The following is a 20,000-nucleotide window of genomic DNA, read 5'->3' as shown; positions in this document are numbered from 1 at the left end:
GTGAGTGATTGAACAAGGGAGAGGAAGAGTGAGAGAATGAGAAAAGCAAGTTAGATTAAGAGAAAGAGTGAGTAAGTGAAAAACGAAGACTGAGAAAGACAGACAGACAGACACAAAGACAGAGAAAGAAAGATAGAAAGACAAAGGTTGTATGAAAAAAAAAAAGGAAAAAGAAAATACTGGAAAGACTGAAAAACAAACAGAGTAAGAGAGAGAGTTAATGCTGCAAGTGTGTAGAGTCATGACAGAATAGGAACGAGCAAGCAGGGAAAAGAGAGAAAGCATGAGAAGCAGGTAGGGGAAAGGCTTTAGTAATTGTTGTTGATTGGCTTGTAGTGTCCTTTAAGTTGTACATTTAATTTGCACCACTGGCATCACTGTGTGAAAATAGCTATGTAAATGCTTGTATTATCGGATAGAATTGACTAAATTGGATAGTCAGTAATCTGTGGTGTGTGCAATTATCTTTACTAGCCTTCCCCACAGTACACAGTAAGTCACTAAAGATCTTTGTTAATTTTTTCTGCATTTATCTTTAATTATATGCTTGAAGACTTGAAGATATCAACTGGTTAGAAAAAAGTATAATTATAATGAAAAGAAACTTAGCACAGCTCTGCAACATGGTTCACCAACAAATACCAGAGTTATACATTTTAATTCATGGGTTAAGTGTATGTGAATAACTTTGGTATTTGAGTCTTAAACAGTGATTATGGTGAGATCAAAAGTTCTGTAAATTTATAAGGATATCCAGCTTTCGAAAAGTTGCTATTTGTAACACAGTATTAGAAATATGTTATTATGGTTATTTGGAGAGTGTGTGTAAATAATTGATTAATGAAAATTTAATTTTATATATACTCTAGGTATATAACTTCCTTTATATATATATTTGTGCGTATGTGTGTGTTAGTGTGTGCATGTGTGTCTGTGCACACATGCGTACATATATATGTAGTTAAAGATTGCTACTGTAAATGCTGTGTTGCAATGTGTTAAAATTTTGTTAATTTGATTTTAAATATGTTTACCCTCGCTTTGTACTTTGTCAAGTAAGATTAGGCAAATGCTGTAGCAGTTTTCAGTAAATGTATATCCCTTTTAGGAAAATTACATACATCATTATTTTGGTAATACTTTCAGTTGACTTGCTATTTTCTGGTGGAGAAGAAAGAGAACATGAGAATATGAAAGTTAAAGAAAACAGCTTATATAGATTGGAATAAGTGGGCTCTTTATTGCAGGAGTGGCATGTGTGGATGCCTCACCGACAGTTTTGTGCTCTACAACACTATCCTCCTCATCACCATTATATGGAGTCTGCACCACCGTGAGTCAGAAGAAGCCCCCTTCATGGTAAGATTATGGTTTAGTTGTTATTCAGTTTCTGCAGAAAAATGAAAGGGGAAGAGAAAGGGAGAGGGAGTTTCTTATTCATGGTTTTTGGTTGTGAGATGTGACTTGATTGTAAAATTTTGAGTGTAAACTAAAATATCTCTAAAATTGGGACTTTCATAGTAAAGCAAATCTGATCATGTAATCATATTGAGTATTTTCTCTTTTTTCTCCCACAGGCCTTTTGTGTTAACATTCTCTCCATCATGTTTGACATTGTCAATATGTCCTTAAATTGGCCTGCTGTCCAAAGTAAGTCTCAAAAGATCTCTTATTTATTTTAACTCCAAACAACTGCAAAACTTTGAGCATATTATTCACCCCAACCATAAAAAAGGCTTGATTTCACTTAGGCAAAATCGATGTGTGCTCAATAGCATAGGTGGTTTAGGAGCCCAGGTACTGGCCAACATTTGGGAGTTTGAGCTTCCTTGGTGGAGCAAGTGTTTGGAACCCCAGTTAATGCTGATACCTAAGGAGAAGGTGACTTATAATACCTAAGAGGTATACCTGTATATCATCAGACATCTGCCCACCATATTATTTCAGTATATAATCAAAGTTGCTCGCATTTCAAGGGCTTGATTTTACACACCACAAAATATACATATTTCATTGTCATTTATCAGATACATTAAAGTTCAGAAGAGCACAAAGTTGAATTTTTTGTCACAGTTACCCCTCACTTAGGAATGAAAATGGGATGAATTACAATAACATTGCAATGGAATGCATGTAAACCAAGGAAGTCATATTTTTAGTATATAAAACAATAAGATATGTATTAAGACTAATAACTAGTATAAGAAAGATAGCAGGCATTAAATGTGATAATATATATGGAGAGGGAAGGCAGTAAACAATATGGGGGATTTGGTTGTTCCAGTTATGCATACAGCACCAGTATTGCTAATCCATACTCATACATTCCATTCACAAGAAGAAATGGGTGGGAAAACACTCCCGAAGTTGTGTAATTCATCCCCATTTAGGTGACTGAGGGAGCAGAGAACTTACATGGGGAATGAGGGTATGGGAATGATATCATGGATGTGTTTGTAGGAAACTTGCCATATAGTACCAGGTTGTTTAGTGGATGCCATATACTATAGATCTCATTGATAATAAAAAGTCATGGGAATAAAGCCGAGATGAGCCATGCAAGGTTATTGCAAATAGTAATGCCAACACATTATGCTAAAAGCCATGATTGTGATGTAATGCAGCTTCTTGCATGGAGATTTTAAAACTCTAAAAATGTAAAGAAATAAGTTGCTGAGGTACTTATGAGGAATATCCCTTATTTGGGGGAGGGGGGGATTATATGGATTTTCTGCTTTTTGTACATGAAGTATGTATTGATATTCTATGTTTTCTGTTAGAGTCACCACAGGACAGTTTCATTATATGAGAATTAGGCTATAACTTTTAAAATATCCACTCAAAACAGTAAATTAAATGTTTTGTGGAGAAAGTAAAGAAATTGTGACTTTAAAGAGTAACTTTGATATCGTAAAACTCCCTAAAGATATTAAGGATGGGCCTTGGCATACCTTGGGGAGATTTTTCAAGGGTTCAAAGTTATTGGAAAGCCATATATCTATATCTCAAATTATCAAGACTTTTCATCCTTGGTTATTTTTGTGAGGTTGATTCCCAGTAATGATAGTCACTCTCTCCAACAGCTGGAGGTGCCATGACATTTGGTGCAGCCATGGCAGTCATCAACCTACTAATGCGGCCTCTGTCAAGCTTCCTTCTCTACCGCATAGTCCAAGACCGAGCAGGGTCATATGGCACTTTTGGACTGCCTTCTGGATTTGAAAGCATTTTTGGTGAGTTCTCATGTTCCATTTCCCTTGAGTGAGTAGTTGCATAGGAACATCGCAAACTATGGATTTTGTCATGTGTCGGCTTTCTGCCTCCTTCATGTAGGCTCTGCTCAATTGTCTCATTATGGAGATTCTTTATTCTTGTCCAGAGATCTCTAAAGTATGTGTTAGTAAATTACTAATGAGGTCTATGAACACTTATGGTTGACTGTACATTTTGGGAGTCAAGAGCTGATACTGTATAGGAAATTAGATTCATGAAATATCATGATAGATTTAAATTACGACCTAGATTCTTCAAGAGGACCGTTCCGTAGGAAGGGAGGTCAGAGTGGTGAATTGGTGTTAGTTAACTTACAGTGCTTGCATGCCTTGAGATTGATGAGGGATCAAAGGTTCCATGATGGTGTCAATGATGTGAAAAGTTTAGGGCGCCTGGTTATGTTGAACTAACGACTATTTCCCTTACACTGGCAGGTGGACGACGCAGCCCCTATGAGGACATTGACCAGCCTCCTCAGCAGACGCCTTCTGGGATTGATACACAGAATACTGCAGCTCCAGGGTCGCCACCAGACAATCTCTTCACCACCTAAATACCTAGTTGGCAATTGGCATTAAGAAGCTTCATCTTTTGAGCTTTATGTTGATGAATATGAATTGTTTTCAGCTCCTCAAATGGACATAATTGATGATTGCTTTATTTGCCAGTAGATACATGCCAAGTGAAACAGAAGGGAAGATTCTAGTCTAATGAATATCTTTGGCTATTCAGGTTATTCATCTGAGGTATGGGAAGAATAATGCAAATAACAAGTGTGATAGTAATCCAGAGTATCAAAATAATATCACTGTGTGAATTTCTTGATTAGAATAGAGTTTAATGTTAACCTAATGCCACCAGGAAAATGTAGTGTTCACTGTAGTATTACTTTATGAAATATCATTACACATAGATGGCTCCACATTGAGCAAAATATGAGAAAAGAGAAAGAAAATAGAAAAACAAGAAACGAAAACGAAAGTGCTTATCCACCAAGGAGTCACATAAGTAGACCTTGCCTGATTTCACCTTTCTTAGACTTTTGGATTTTGGATTTTCTTTTTCTTTTTTTCTTTCTTTCTTCTTTTTTTTATGCTATCAATATTAGTATAGTTATTATTATTATAGACATTTTAATTATTGTAATGTTATTGACATTACTAATGGCAGTATAAGATCAAACAAAATATTTCCAAAATCAAGGAAGAGGGTAAACAGGTAGATAGTACTTGTAATTGGATCATTGGTGACTTAGTACTGGTTGAGCCATCTTTGTGTAAAGACAATTAATGAAGTAAACACAGTGGCCATGGCCATCCCCGGTGATGTCAGGTTAGATATTTACTTTACAATGGAAAAATTTTATAATTTCCCATTATACATTCCATTTTAACTAATCACAGTGTTTACTTCACAAACAAAGTTTGAATTAATATGTCCTAGCCTTAAAGAACATCAGCCCATGCACACACAGACACATAATGCATACACCTGTATAAACACAAATATTTGTACATGCATACGTATGCCCACATGCATTCTACCACTTATACACCCACACCAACCCAGCCACCTACATACTCACCCACCCTCTCTCCTTTCTTCCCTCCCTCTCATTCTCCTGCATCCATTCATATCTTGTGTTGGCTTTGAAGGGAGTGTAATTTTGAAGTATAAGGGAACTTGCCAGGTGTGATAGCACATCTTTCCCTGCTTTTTGTGGCTGTAACATTTTTCCTTTATTTCTTGGCACCCAATTTAATTTTCATTCAGATTTTGTGTACATTATACTCTGCATTCCATAGATAAGAGTATACATTATGCTGGTTTTAATCCAGTGTAGAAAGCTTATTTTTTCAGTATATTCCATGCTTATGAGGTTTAGATTGCTCTCCCTATTTTTTACAATGAAAGTGCATAGTGATTGATTTTAGAATACTGTCCAAAATAGAAATAAAACTATATAACAAAAAAGTTTAATATTACTAAGAGTATGTATAAGAAAATTATTATTGTAAATTTAAGTATTTTTGGTACATGGACACACATACACACAGGTGTGTGTTTGAGTGTGTTACATGTACGTATTTGTATGTATATGTGAATGAGTGTGTTTTGTGCATTTGCGTGTGTAAGGGTGTATATTGTTAAGCATATGTATATGAATGGATTGTGTTTATGTGCTTGTATGTACATATACATTTGTATTTGAGTATAAATGCATGTGCATGTGCATGTATGTATCTTGTCTGTATGATTTGCGTACTCAAACAATATAAACACATTTGATCCTTTCTCCCTTTCACAATAAGATCTGAATTTTATGTTTTAGTTCCCACAGGATAATAATCAGAAAAAAAAATGTTCAGTTCAAATTTGTAGATACAATTTTTTTATGTGAATTATAATAATTTAGATTACAGTATTTATTGAACAAGCAAAGATAATGCATTGCAGATGAAATGCATTAATTGTTTTAAGTGAGTTTTTATAACTGCAATATCATTTAGAAGTTTTTTAATTGAGTGCATGCTTATATAATTTCACCATAAGATGAATAAAACTGTACACAACCTTTTGGTTACATAAAGTTGAAAACCTGCACTTATTAACATCTCATATTTGATAAAAGGTTGGAATTACAAAGGTGCTGGAAGTGAATTTAATTTATTGATTCCATCTTTGCTCTTTCCCTGGCTTTCTCTTTTTGTTGTTGAGTGAAGGATCTGCTTTATGTGTGAGCAGATGCAAGTGAGAGCATGCTTATGCTTGTATGATAGTGTTTAAAATAATAAATGGTGTTAATAGAAAATGTGTAGAATGTGTATCTATTTTGTTATAACATTTAAGGTTTAATGGACTGCTAACACTATTTCTGTTTTATGATAAGGGTGATAAACAGCTTTCATATGTCAACCCTTTCTTTATTTTCTTCTTCTCCAATATATCTTGATGTTTGTATTTTTCCAAGGCATTTCATATCTTTTTTTATCTGGAATATTTAGAGTTTTAGAGACATTTATGAATTATGCCGGAAATGTGCCATGGACGTAAATACCTGTGTTTAAAGCACTTAATAATAGTGGATCTAGAGTTAGTTTAAATTCTGTTGGTAAATGTGAACAATTATCATTCCATTTGGTACATTATTCTGATGTAACATATTGTCTAATAGATTATAGAATGAATTTTCAAATACATATGTGTACTTACATATACATATACATATATATTTTTTATTTCTTTATACTTAAAATTATTAGATATGTGTTTTTTAGTGGAGTGCATAAACCTAAATGACATAGTTATGAATTGTCTTACACTTAAACCGTAGCAGCTCTGCTTGTGCCTTGCTAGGCTGGTAAGAGATTGTTTTCAGCCAGTGCTACACACAGTGATGGCTCCTAAACAGAATCGGAGAAAGATTATCTCTGTTGCCGAGACAGGTTATTCTGTAGGTGTAAGTTGGATTATTATATGCTACATACCAAAATGTTCTTTGTGCAGAGAGTGGAAGTTATGTATGTGTGCTCTTGAAGACATGGGAACTTACAATGCAAATTCTTATATTATAATTCCACCTTCAGAAAATCTCTCACGTGTTTTCAAGGGTATTCTTTATTTTGTACTTAAATGGAAAATGATTGTAGATTTTTTTTTTTCCTTTAATCAATATGTTTCATGTTGCCATTCATCATAATAAATCTGCCAGTGATTGCTGCATAAACTATTCCGCATGTCTGAGTGTCCTAAATTACTTTTTTTTTTTTTTTTTTTTTTTTTTTTTTTTTTTTTTTTTTTTTTTCTTCCTCTAAGAGTCAAAATAGATATTTGTTTGAATAATTGATCTTTAAATATTTTCATTTTTTCTATGTACCATGTATAATTATCTCCATCCTCTAAATGAATTTGATAAAGGGAATGTGAATCTTAATTTCTCCTCTGTGTGTCAAAGGAAATTCATCTTAATCTCCATCTGACTTTGTTGGCATATTTTTGGTGTATTCTTACCAAAGTGTTCTTACAAACAAAGTAAAGCCTGTATATAACATTTACATGTAGATTTTGCATCAGCCACATACATGGCCCTACATATCACACAGGGACATGAAAATCACTAATAAAGAGGTTCCTTGATGTAATCACACCCACATTATAACTATAACCCAACAAATTCACTGAAAGTTTACTTACCTATTTTAGAAAGACAAGACACTTTATCTAATCAATCTCTGAGTAACTCAACCCACTTTAACCCCTTCAGTACAGTCTCCCTAGTTGGCAAAATGGCTACAAGTTTAAATTTCTCTTTTAATTACCCCATTCTGTGAGATCTGCCTCAGTTGTGTCAAGGTAACATCCTACCTGAAGCTGGGGTTGCTAGTCCAGGAAGATATATAGCTATATTAAAAGTTCCTTCTCCTCCTATAAGGGATTAGGCCATCTACACAACTTGATTTATTATAAACCCAGATTTCTTTTTCTTTCTTTTTCTCTTTTTTTTTTTTTTTTTTATAAAATGTACCTACACCACTGCAGAATTAACTCCACATTTGGGAGCCTTCCCTCAGGTTAAGTAATTTATGGCAACTTGCCTTTACTTATTACCCGATGCCTCCTAGAGTCCCATATTAATGGTCTTTAGTAATTACAAAAGGGTAATTTGTTGTTTTCCTTTAATTGTAAGCTCTGGTACAAAAAGTGCATTGTTATCAAAGTTACCACAATATTATCAGCAGCTGTTAAAACAATCAACAAATAGAATTCACAGTGGACATGGCATGTATGTCATGCTATTGTGGCACAGTGGTTTGAAACTTGAAAATGATTTTAGTAGAAGATTGTACAACAGTTTAACAGTGGTTAGAAGGATCAGATTTATATATAATTTTCATAGTGTGATTTTAGTATTTTAATTTATTATTTGTAATTTTAATATAATTGAATCTGTCTTTAAATGCATTTATGTATAACTGAATAATCATTTTGATAATTATGCTTTCAGTTTAACTTAAATGATTTCTGATTTAAACTATTTTACTTTTTTTTCTATAATACATACGATAATTTTACCATAAACATAATTTTAAAGAGAAAATAAGTTCTGACATTATACATGCAAACCTAATTAATTAAGGTTAAGCTTATGAACTGTTTATAATAACTACATTATATTATATCCAAAAGTTGAGATTGGATATGTATTCACTTCCTCCATTAAGAAGCAGAGCTGTGCTAAGTGTTTTTATAGATTTTATACAGACATTTAGTGAAACAACAATTAAACTAGGGACTCTGTCACTTGCATTTAAATTATCTTTTGTAGCTCCAGAGAATTCAAGACTCAGATTTGTTGTTGCTCATTATTGTTCGGGGGGGGGGGGGGGGGACTGAGGCCCAATGTAGTGATCACCCCTGCCTTGGTCTTCAGCACTCGCCTCAACTAATTTTGCATGGTCTTTTCTGCTCCTCCTTTCCTTTTCCTTTTCTTCATCCCCTTGTTCTGTCCACTTATCCTAATTGTTAACTAATTTTTGCCCTTTTTGCCACAATACTTTATCCCTACTCCCTTAATTCCTTCCCTTCTAACAACCTTTATACTCTACCCCATCAGCTCCCCCTCTCTTCCTTTTTCACTACCATACTACCCTCTCGCACCGTTCAACTTATAATTTTACCCTTATCATTAACTCTTTCCTAACCCTTTTTGGTACTATATTTTACCATAGTGCCATATGATCTTTGATGTCATATAGCACTTTCTTACCGGGGGGCTTTGCCCCCAAGCCTCATGCTATCTCTATATTTTATACGTCACTAATGAGCTTAGATGTTGACATGGCAGAAATTTTTCAATAAAAAAATTCTCCTACTGAATATTAATCACCAAATTTCTGGTAATTGTATGCAGAAAAATTTCCAGAGTGGCAGGTAAAACAGTAATTTCTCAGCCTTGCAGAAAAGGCCAATATATTATCAGATCAGTGGGGCTGGAACTTCTTGTCTGAAAGCATTTCCAACAAGGATCAAAGATCTTTTTAGCAATCTGAAAATAGATCTCTTAACTTGTAACAGCCTGTTCTGCCAAAGTAACTGATTGGGTATTGGGTAATGTATTCACAAGGGTAAAATGACCAATCCAGGCATGGATGGCATTACTTACTTTACACTTTGCTTCAATGCTCCAGTGCCAAATAGGCCACTTATATATATCTATAAACTCGGCTTATCTCTAGAAAGCCTCCTAAACAGAAAGATTTAAGGTTGAAGCATTTCTTAATCTAAATCCAATTGATAAACACCAAGCCATTTTTTTACCTCAGTTCTGTGCAAAGTACTTGAGAGAACATAGTAGTCTGGATGTAGAGTAAGGTGTGCTTCTGTTGTATATTAAAAACATAATTTGCAGCATCTGGAATGCAGGAGAGTTCATGACTGGTCTTGTGCTTTCAAAATTAGTTGGCAGGAATACCTATCATTATTTTTGTTTTTTTATTTGAAAATTTCAACATTTAAGGTCATTAGAGGCATATTCAAAATACAGCAATAGGGTGGGGCTTGGAGGCAATGCCCACAAGTTTAGCATTATGATAAAAGTATTGTGGTGAAAAAATATTTGATGATTATGATAAGAAGGGGTTGAAGAAGAGAAGAAAAAGGAAAGAGGAAGAAGACCATGCCAAATTAGTTGAGGCAAGGGCTGAGAGGCTGGGGTGAACCCCCTCAATGGGCCCCAGTTTCTGTCTCCTAAGACCCCCCCCAACAATGAGCAAGGGAATATTTTTAAGAAATTAATTTCCGTCTAATATTATAAAACACAGGATCTTGCTATCCATTAAGTGTGTATATCATCACAATTGGAGTCCCAAAGCATGATCATGCTGATCACCTAGCAAGGTCAGCAAATGATAGGCAAAGTGTGGATCTAGATCTTAAAATACCTCTTGCTTTGATTTCATTTATTAATAGAACTTCCTACAAGGGGGGCTTAACAGAGCAGACAAATTCTCTGAGCCACAGAAGTGGGAGTGGTTCTGGTTTTCACAAGAAAAAAACAAAAAAACAAGAAGAAGGCAAAGGGATCACATTATATTTTTGAATGGCCAAATGCAGGGTAAGCTTATTTGGCTATCACTAGACCGTTATAAAAAAGGGAACGAAACATGGTTTACTCGCTTATCAACTTTTTCTTACTTTCCATTTATTTGCGTGATTAATATACTATGCTGCTTGTGTTTTTCCGGAAATCTGTGCGAAAAATTGCGTTCACAACACAACATATCATTATGCACTGGATATAGTAAATTATTAAATCACATTTAAAATTAGAATATAGAAGCTCACCATAACACTTCGAGTAGATCGAAATTTTATTGACTGTTTGACATAATACATTCTTAATGTCAGAATCACTACAATCGCTTTTCATTATTCAGAAATGTGTTTCATGCATTGCAATAAATCAAAACAACAGGTAATTATTACCTTTACAATAATAACGAATCCATTGACTTAAATAAATAACTTCAATGAAGTTTCTTGAAGTGATGCGCGGCGGGACCCGGTCGGCCCGTGGTAGGGACTAGGTTCTCCCAGTGCTCCCTATTTGCTCTAGGTTAGGGGAAAAATTTGGTAAGATATGTGAGTGTAGTCACATTTTTTTCAAATATGGATGTCATATATTAATTTGGAATATTGTTATCTTTTACTCACCTGGCGAGAATTTAAAAAAAAAAAAAACAAAGAAAAACAGACAGACCTCAAAGATACAAAGATGTTGAGTAACTCAAGAGCCAATTCTTTGGTCAAGCAGATATGTGGATGAAAAGGGTGGAATGTTCCCTATTAACAAACCACTCACCTCGCGCTAATGAATTCGTATGAGCTATTCCAGATGCCAGCGCCCCAAGGCTCGTGTTTGGCGCTTGAAGCCGGGAGTTTCCCCCGCTCTTCAGCCAATTCTTCGGCGATGGCGCGGATGTGGTAAGGCTCGAAGCCGCAGCAGCCGCCAATGTAACGCACGCCCATATCGTAGGCTGCGCGGGCGTACTTGTGCACATCGAATCTCGTAACCGTACGGGACTCCAAGGCTGCAGGTTGGAAGGCTCTGTTTAACGCCATAATACTCAAATTCTGATAGATTCAAGTTATACTGACTTAGTACTAAGGTTCCTGCGTCTCTGAAAAGGGGATTACACACCCAACGGATATTCTGGGCAGCTGAGGTATCCGTATCTGTCTGTGCCCGTCGAGAAGAATCCGTTGGGCTGCGTCATGAGGAAGGGCCGGAGACCTTGGGCGTCGAGGGCCTCCTTCATGAGCCTGATGGTGTCGATAGTCATCACGGGATCGAACAGGCAGTTCACGCCAACTGCGAGACAAAGCATTTCGGTACTTTAATTGCAGGCCTATTTAGCTATAGAATTTGTCATATCAGTAAGGGAGTGTTTCTGTGATACCATATGGATGCCTCCTTTTTTTTTTTTTCATTTGTTTAAATTGGGAATTAATTGATAAATTTTGAAGAAAAGTAAGGGTCATAAAACCCATTCACCCTGACCACGCCATTGGACCTGTTTGATGACGGGCTGATTATTCACTTCATTTCGGTTTAGAATTTGCGAGTTTTATCAGCCAATAAATGAGGAGTGTGAACTTAGTAATAATTTTTTAAATGTAAACATAAGAATCCTGTGGATCTGAAGCTATTATGTGAACCCTTACAAGCACCAAAAAAGATGACTGACCGACGTCAGCCCCTGCGCGGGCCATCCTGACGGCACACTCCCCCGGGGGGACGCCGGTTAGGTCGCCCTCCTTGCCGATGCACATGGACGCCGCCACGGGTAACCCGCACTTCTTCGCTTCTTCGATTGCCCATTCAATTTCCTCGACGTAAATGTAATACTGTCAAGATATAGTAAAAAGCAAGAATGAATTGGATGATGTTTTCAATTGCCCCGCATTTTCATAGAACCTGGAGTTCTCTATAACCTCCTCTAATCTATATCCTTCTTTCTTTGACATCTCCCACTGGAAAATAAATGTAAAAATACAATAACCTATTTACTCTCACAAAAGAAAAGAGATAATATCAAAAGAATAAAAATACTTTTTTTTTCTGTCATTGTACAGTATCATCACGATGGTGTGTTACCCGTTACCATCATTTTCCCTCATCCCATAACTTTATTGCGTCGTACCAAACACGACGCCTTACCTCAACGATAAGGAAATCGACTTTGTTTTTCCTTAACGTATCCAACTGGGTCCTGATGACGGCCTGTACTTCATTCTTCCCTTTTCCTTCACGGTAGGCATAAGAGTGTGTAATTCCTCCGGCTACCAACGCGTCGCCTTCTGCTGCCACTTCATGAGTCAGTGCACAAGCGCTGTCGTTTAGTTGAGAACACTGCAGATCGAGGCGGGTTACTCTACTATTGTTTTTATCGTTATTATTATTATTTATTATTTCCTATCATTATTAATTTCCAGTATCAGCATTATTATCACTATCATCATTTGTTAGCATTTGTTATTGTGAGTGCCCACAAAAACATTACTAAATATAATTAACATTACACAAGCGGAGAAAACGACACATCCCCCAAAAGGTTGATTTTCAGAACAGGGGTTCAGGGTAACTAAAGAAGGACACGGGGCAACTAAAGAACTAGGATTCAGGGCAACGAAAGGACAGGGATCAGGGCAACTAAAGTACAAGGACTCATGGCAACTAAAGAACAAGGATTCAGGGCAACGGAAGGACAGGGATTGAAGGCACTAAAGAACAGGGATTGAGGGCAACTAAAGAACAGGGATTGAGGCAACTGAGGGGCAGGGATTGAAGGCAACTAAAGAACAGGGATTGAGGGCACTAAAGAACAGGGATTGAGGCAACTGAGGGGCAGGGATTGAAGGCATCTAAAGAACAGGGATTGAGGGCACTAAAGAACAGGGATTGAGGCAACTGAGGGGCAGGGATTGAAGGCAACTAAAGAACAGGGATTGAGGCAACTGAGGGGCAGGGATTGAAGGCAACTAAAGAACAGGGATTGAGGGCACTAAAGAACAGGGATTGAGGCAACTGAGGGGCAGGGATTGAAGGCATCTAAAGAACAGGGATTGAGGGCACTAAAGAACAGGGATTGAGGCAACTGAGGGGCAGGGATTGAAGGCAACTAAAGAACAGGGATTGAGGGCACTAAAGAACAGGGATTGAGGCAACTGAGGGGCAGGGATTGAAGGCATCTAAAGAACAGGGATTGAGGGCACTAAAGAACAGGGATTGAGGCAACTGAGGGGCAGGGATTGAAGGCAACTAAAGAACCGGGATTGAGGGCACTAAAGAACAGGGATTGAGGCAACTGAGGGGCAGGGATTGAAGGCAACTAAAGAACCGGGATTGAGAGCAACTAAAGAACAGGGATTGAGGCAACTGAGGGGCAGGGATTGAAGGCAACTAAAGAACCGGGATTGAGAGCAACTAAAGAACAGGGATTGAGGGCACTAAAGAACAGGGATTGAGAGCAACTAAAGAACAGGGATTGAGGGCAACTAAAGAACAGGGATTGAGGGCAACTAAAGAACCGGGATTGAGGGCAACTAAAGAACAGGGATTGAGGGCAACTAAAGAACAGGGATTGAGGGCACTAAAGAACAGGGATTGAGGGCACTAAAGAACAGGGACTGAGGGCAACTAAAGAACAGGGACTGAGGGCAACTAAAGAACAGGGACTGAGGGCAACTAAAGAACAGGGACTGAGGGCAACTAAAGAACAGGGACTGAGGGCAACTAAAGAACAGGGACTGAGGGCAACTAAAGAACAGGGACTGAGGGCAACTAAAGAACAGGGACTGAGGGCAACTAAAGAACAGGGACTGAGGGCAACTAAAGAACAGGGACTGAGGGCAACTAAAGAACAGGGACTGATGGCAACTAAAGAACAGGGACTGAGGGCAACTAAAGAACAGGGATTGGTGGTGGTGGTTTGGTTTGCGAAGTTCTAGCTTCGCCCGGGCCTTCTAGATATGGCCCGGCCTGTGTCAGCTTTTACGGCTGTCTCATTGAGTTGTCTGACACTCAGTGCTTACCGTGGCGGCGGGATTGCCAGCAAGCGCTCCTGCTGCCATGGTGTAAGCATTTCGCATAGCCTCTTTACCAGCACGGCGGCTGTTGTGGGCGGTCCATGTCTCAGGAATTGTGTATGGTCACAATTTTCTAGGTAGTGGACTAGTGTTGCGTTCGGCTCGCCGCAGTGCTTGCAGCACCATTCATCGCGTTCGATTGTTGGGATAATCTGCCATGCACAGTGGTAACCTAGGCGCATTCTGTGAAGAATGACTTCGGTACCTCTGTTGCTTACTTCAGAGAGTGCCAGTGGTTCATAGCATGTGGCGTCTGAGTACCAGCTGGCCGAGGGGGAGGTTCTCGTTTCCTCTCTGTGGAGCTGCCGTAGGAAGGTACGACCGACCAAGGCACACTTCTCCATAAGTAATTTTCGGCTCGGTTTTATCGTCATGGGATTTGGGGGCATACCCCTGCCAGCGACGGCTAGTCTGTCAGCAAGCTCGTTCCCTCTGATGCCGATGTGGTTTGAGACCCAGTTGATGATAATTCTCCTACCCTGAGCAAGAATTCTCTGTGCCATTGTGAGAATCGTGGTCAGTAGGTAGATGTTGTCTGTGGGTGAGCTGTGCTGAAGACAGTCAATGGCTGCCCTGGAGTCTGTGTGTATGACCACGTGTCCTTCCCTTAGGGACGCATGGCCTAGGGCTCCCATGATTGCAACTGCCTCTGCCTGTAGCGAGGAGGCGTTGTCTGTTACCCTCATGGATCGCGTGGCATCCCTAGCTGCAAAGCCGGCGCCTGCAGTGTGGCTCAAGGGATCGACCGATCCATCCGTGTAGTATGTTCTACTACCCGGAGGAGTGATGGCTGCAATGACCCTGTGGGCTTCTGTCTTTAGGCTAGGCATGGGGTATAGACTCTTTTTCATTGACAGGCTCATTATGTTGAACTCTATCAGGCTCAGTGCCCACGGCGGGGCTTCGGCAAAGTCGGGGTGGGGGGAGTCCATGCCCTTAGCAAGCTGTTCTTTGAGCTGATGGCGTATCAACACCCTGGCTGTATGAGACAGCCAGAAGTTGTTTGCAACGAGCTCGTTGACTAATTTTTGTCTTAGGCTTGTGTTCCTGGGAGCCTGGATGACCTTTGACAGGAATTGTGTTGCCGTTAGATCGATTCGTGAGTCCAGGGGGAGAAGGTTTGCCTCCATCAGGAGGTTGAGGACCTTCGTCCACCTCGGGGCACCCAGAATGATCCTGGCAGCTTCATTTTGGACTGTTTCTAATTTGTCTGTGTGCTTTTTCTTTGCAGCAATTAGAGCGACTGAGGCATAGTCCACAATGGGCCGGACAGCATGTACATAGAATGATCTTAGTACTTTGTGTCTGGCCCCTATGCGTCTCCCAGTCATTGCTCTCATGACGGACAGTCTTGCTTTGGTTCGGTCAACCAGGTACTGGACCTCCTTATGGAAGGAGAGGGTCCGGTCTATCCTTACCCCAAGGTATAGGTAGTCCTTGACCCATTCTAATTCCACAGGGATTAAGAGCAGCTAATGAACAGGGATTGAGGGCAACTAAAGAACAGGGATTGAGGGCAACTAAAGAACAGGGATTGAGGGCAACTAAAGAACAGGGACTGAGGGCAACTAAAGAACAGGGATTGAGGGCAACTAAAGAACAGGGATTGAGGGCAACTAAAGAACAGGGATTGAGGGCACTAAAGAACAGGGATTGAGGGCAACTAAAGAACAGGGATTGAGGGCACTAAAGAACAGGGACTGAGTGCAACTAAAGAACAGGGATTGAGGGCAACTAAAGAACAGGGACTGAGGGCAACTAAAGAACAGGGACTGAGGGCACTAAAGAACAGGGATTGAGGGCAACTAAAGAACAGGGATTGAGGGCACTAAAGAACAGGGATTGAGGGCACTAAAGAACAGGGATTGAGAGCAACTAAAGAACAGGGATTGAGGGCAACTAAAGAACAGGGATTGAGGGCAACTAAAGAACAGGGACTGAGGGCAACTAAAGAACAGGGATTGAGAGCAACTAAAGAACAGGGATTGAGGGCAACTAAAGAACAGGGACTGAGGGCAACTAAAGAACAGGGATTGAGGGCAACTAAAGAACAGGGACTGAGGGCAACTAAAGAACAGGGACTGAGGGCAACTAAAGAACAGGGACTGAGGGCAACTAAAGAACAGGGATTGAGGGCAACTAAAGAACAGGGATTGAGGGCAACTAAAGAACAGGGACTGAGGGCAACTAAAGAACAGGGACTGAGGGCAACTAAAGAACAGGGACTGAGGGCAACTAAAGAACAGGGATTGAGGGCAACTAAAGAACAGGGATTGAGGGCACTAAAGAACAGGGATTCAGGGCAACTAAAGAACTGGGATTGGGGGCAACTAAAGAACAGCGATTCAGGGCAACTAAAGAACAGGAAATGAGGCACCGGAAGGCCAGGGTTTGAGGGCGACTAAAGAACAGAAATTGAGGGTAATGAAAGGACAGGGATTCAAGGCAACTGAAAGACAGGGACACAGGGCAACTAAATAACAAGGACACGGGACAACTAAAGAACATGGATTTAGGGCAACTGAAGAACAAGGATTGAGGGCAACTATAGAACCTTACAGAGAACTTCGTGCCGTTCTTCAAATCCAGCACGTCGTCGGTAGAGAAAAACGTGAAGGTTTGGAGGACATCGCTCCCCGCCAAAAGAAACTCGCGATGAAGTTGCTTAACTGTGGAGTTGTGAGTAGAGAGTAGAGCGGAAAGCACAGAAGGGAAGTAGAAAGAGGAAAGAAGGCAGAAAAGGGGGGAGATGGGTGGATAAACAGGGCGACGGAGAGATCATTGGACTAAAAGTTCTGTTCTGTCCAGCTTTTCATTCTTTCCGTCACCTCTATTCGTTTATACTTTTTTTCATCTCACTTTCTATAACTCAGCTCATTATATACTTCTCTGTTCAACTCTACCGGCTTCAGGGTGCTCCACAACGGCCTCTGGAGTCCAGTTCCCTGCTTTAACAAAAGCCTCGTTTTTCCAGCGCCATGACGTAACCTCCGTCACCGGTCACAACGCCATCTCGAAGGCGCTCCAGTAAACCCTGTGTATTTTTGAGGGGTGTATTTTATGTAAATATTTTAACTCATTGCCGCCGGAGAAAATTGATAAAAAATGGGGAAAATGCTGTGCTCATTTTTTTTTTTTTTTTTTTTTGCGTAAAGTCTCTACACATAGATGGCTCTGCCTTACCTGATTTCACCTTTCCTTGAATCGGCGGGAAAATGTATTTTTTACTAGTGATATGAATATCGATGGTATTATTTTTGTTATAAACATTATAATTACTATAATGCTATAAACATTGGTAATAGCAAAAGAAGATAACTTAAAATAGTGTAAAGTGTAGCCATCTATGAGGAAAAACAATTAAACAAGTAAACTCACAGTGGACATGGCACGGACACGTCGCGAATGGGTTAAGTGGTGTCTTTTATACATTTTTTTTTTTTTTTTTTTTTTTTTTGGGGGGGGAAGGGATCTTTTATATAAATAGATAGTTAAGATATACAAAAGGACAACGATAACGCTGTATGCATTGACAAACTAGAGTCTCTGATATCAAAATTAATCTGCAGAAGCCAACCGATTAGGGTTAATCGACGAAAATGTATCACGGAGCCTTCCTCACCTCGCAGCGAACAACCGGCCTAGGTCTACATACTTTTAGACCTTGCAACCAAATAATTATGCAAAATTTACGAATATACCGATAAGAAAAAAAAAACGGTAGATGACCCAATTGACTTAAATCAAAATAAATATTAAGCTTACTTTCTTCGGCATGACCTCGGCTGTGAATCAAGTTGTCTTCACCTGAGAACTGAAAACCGTCTTCGATTTCGTCCTTTTTAACGGCTTCGGAGCAAAGATGCCAGTTTTGTTTAATGGACTGAATTTAAATTCTGGGGATTGAGTTATTCAACTAGAAGTTAAAATAAGTTTTATCAACAATAGAGCTGACTGTAACACCTTTTCTTCTCCTCTTTGAGAGAGAGAGAAAGAGAGGGAGAATATGACATTTGATATACGCGAAGCTCTCTTTACAGTACATACATTGCGACAACATACAAGGAGGAAATTTTGCTCATTAAGTCAATTATCAGTAGTACGATTACACAGGAAAATTGTTGTTATTGTTATTGTCAATATTATTGTTGATATTATTCTTGCTATTATTATTATTATCAATATCATTACCAGTATTATTGTTATTGTTATTATTATTATTATTATTGTTATTATTATTATTATTATTACTATTACTATTATCATTATTGATTTTGTCATTATTTCTAATGATCATTCATATTATTATTATCGTTATTATTATTGTCATTATTATTATTTCTATTATTGTTATCATTATCATTATTATTGTTATTGTTGTTATTGTTATGGTTATTATTATTATTATTATTATTATTATTATTATTATGATTATTATTATTATTATATTACTATTGTTATTATTATTATCATTGTTATCATTATTATCATTATATTATTATTATCATTATTATCATTATCATTGTCATTATCATAATTATCATTATCATTATTATCATTGCTATTTTGATTCGTATTCTATCCTTATCCTCATCCTTATCCTTATTATCACTGTTATCATTGTTATTACTGTTATTGTTATTATCGCAATTATTATAACTATTATTATTATTGTTGTTGTTTTTATATTTATTATTGCTGTTATTATTGTTGTTGTTGTTGTTAATTCTGTTATTGTTATTATTATCATTATCATTATTATTGTTGTTGTTGTTGTTGTTGTTGCTGCTGTTGCTCGTTATTATCATTTGCATTACTATTATTATTATTATTATTATCAGCATTAGTAGTATTATCATTATCATTGTTATAGCTGCTCTTTTTATTATTATTATTATTATTATTATTGTTATCATTATCTTTATCATCATTATTATTATTACTTTTTTATTGTTGTTGTGATTGTTACTATTATTATTGTTATTATTATTATTATTATTATTATTATTATTATCATCATGATTAGCATTATCATTAACGTTAGTATTGTTATAATCATCATTATCATTATTATCACTATTATCATTTTTATTATTGTTATTATCATTGCTGCTGTTGCTATTATTACTATTATCGTTATTATCATTAGTATTTATTATTATTGTTATTACCACAACCACTACTACTACTATTACGATTATGTTTAATAACCCCTCCACCTCCTCCTCCTCCTCCTCCTCCTCCTCCTCCTCCTCCTCCTCAGTAACAGTAGTAATAATAGCATTATTAGCAGAAGCAATAGTAATAGTAACATTAGCAGTAGTAGTAGAAGTAGTTGCAGGAGTGATCGTAACAGTAGTTGTAGTAGCAACCTTACAAAACGAGTTGGTGCTTATCACGCAAGTTCAAGGCTGCGACCCTCCACTATCTTTCTACAACAGCAGGTGTGGCAATTTCAAGAGATAATATACCTTTTATTAGTTCCTCATCCGCACAGAAACAAGTGACACAACAGTGTGTGTGTGTGTGTGTGTGTGTGTGTGTGTGTGTGTGTGTTTGTGCATGTGTGTATGTGTGTG

At 38.0% G+C, this 20,000-nt stretch overlaps 2 protein-coding genes across 4 annotated transcripts in view; one reads left to right on the top strand and one right to left on the bottom strand.

The window, feature by feature from the left end:
* LOC125033525 (type-1 angiotensin II receptor-associated protein-like) overlaps window positions 1–4,414 on the top strand; it is a 16,969-nt gene extending 12,555 nt beyond the window's left edge. For all 3 annotated transcript variants that reach the window (XM_047625101.1, XM_047625100.1, XM_047625099.1), the window contains 4 exons: window positions 1,248–1,359; window positions 1,578–1,650; window positions 3,084–3,233; window positions 3,708–4,414. In XM_047625101.1, coding sequence (XP_047481057.1) covers window positions 1,255–1,359; window positions 1,578–1,650; window positions 3,084–3,233; window positions 3,708–3,826 — 447 coding nt within the window. In that variant the 5' untranslated portion in view covers window positions 1,248–1,254 and the 3' untranslated portion in view covers window positions 3,827–4,414. The remainder of the gene's footprint in view (window positions 1–1,247; window positions 1,360–1,577; window positions 1,651–3,083; window positions 3,234–3,707) is intronic.
* Window positions 4,415–10,217: 5,803 nt separating this feature from the next.
* Window positions 10,218–20,000, bottom strand: part of LOC125033278 (betaine--homocysteine S-methyltransferase 1-like) — a 13,865-nt gene continuing 4,082 nt past the window's right edge. Inside the window, 10 exon segments of the mRNA XM_047624660.1 lie at window positions 10,218–10,884; window positions 11,135–11,363; window positions 11,474–11,644; window positions 12,021–12,180; window positions 12,494–12,685; window positions 16,981–17,090; window positions 17,325–17,379; window positions 17,381–17,455; window positions 18,077–18,084; window positions 18,187–18,304. Coding sequence (XP_047480616.1) covers window positions 10,800–10,884; window positions 11,135–11,363; window positions 11,474–11,644; window positions 12,021–12,180; window positions 12,494–12,685; window positions 16,981–17,090; window positions 17,325–17,379; window positions 17,381–17,455; window positions 18,077–18,084; window positions 18,187–18,304 — 1,203 coding nt within the window. The 3' untranslated portion in view covers window positions 10,218–10,799.

This window comes from Penaeus chinensis, chromosome 16, assembly GCF_019202785.1.
Source record: "Penaeus chinensis breed Huanghai No. 1 chromosome 16, ASM1920278v2, whole genome shotgun sequence".
NCBI lineage: Eukaryota > Metazoa > Arthropoda > Malacostraca > Decapoda > Penaeidae > Penaeus > Penaeus chinensis.
The sequence above is the reverse complement of the archived record's forward strand: the minus strand, read 5'-3'. Positions and strand labels throughout refer to the sequence as shown.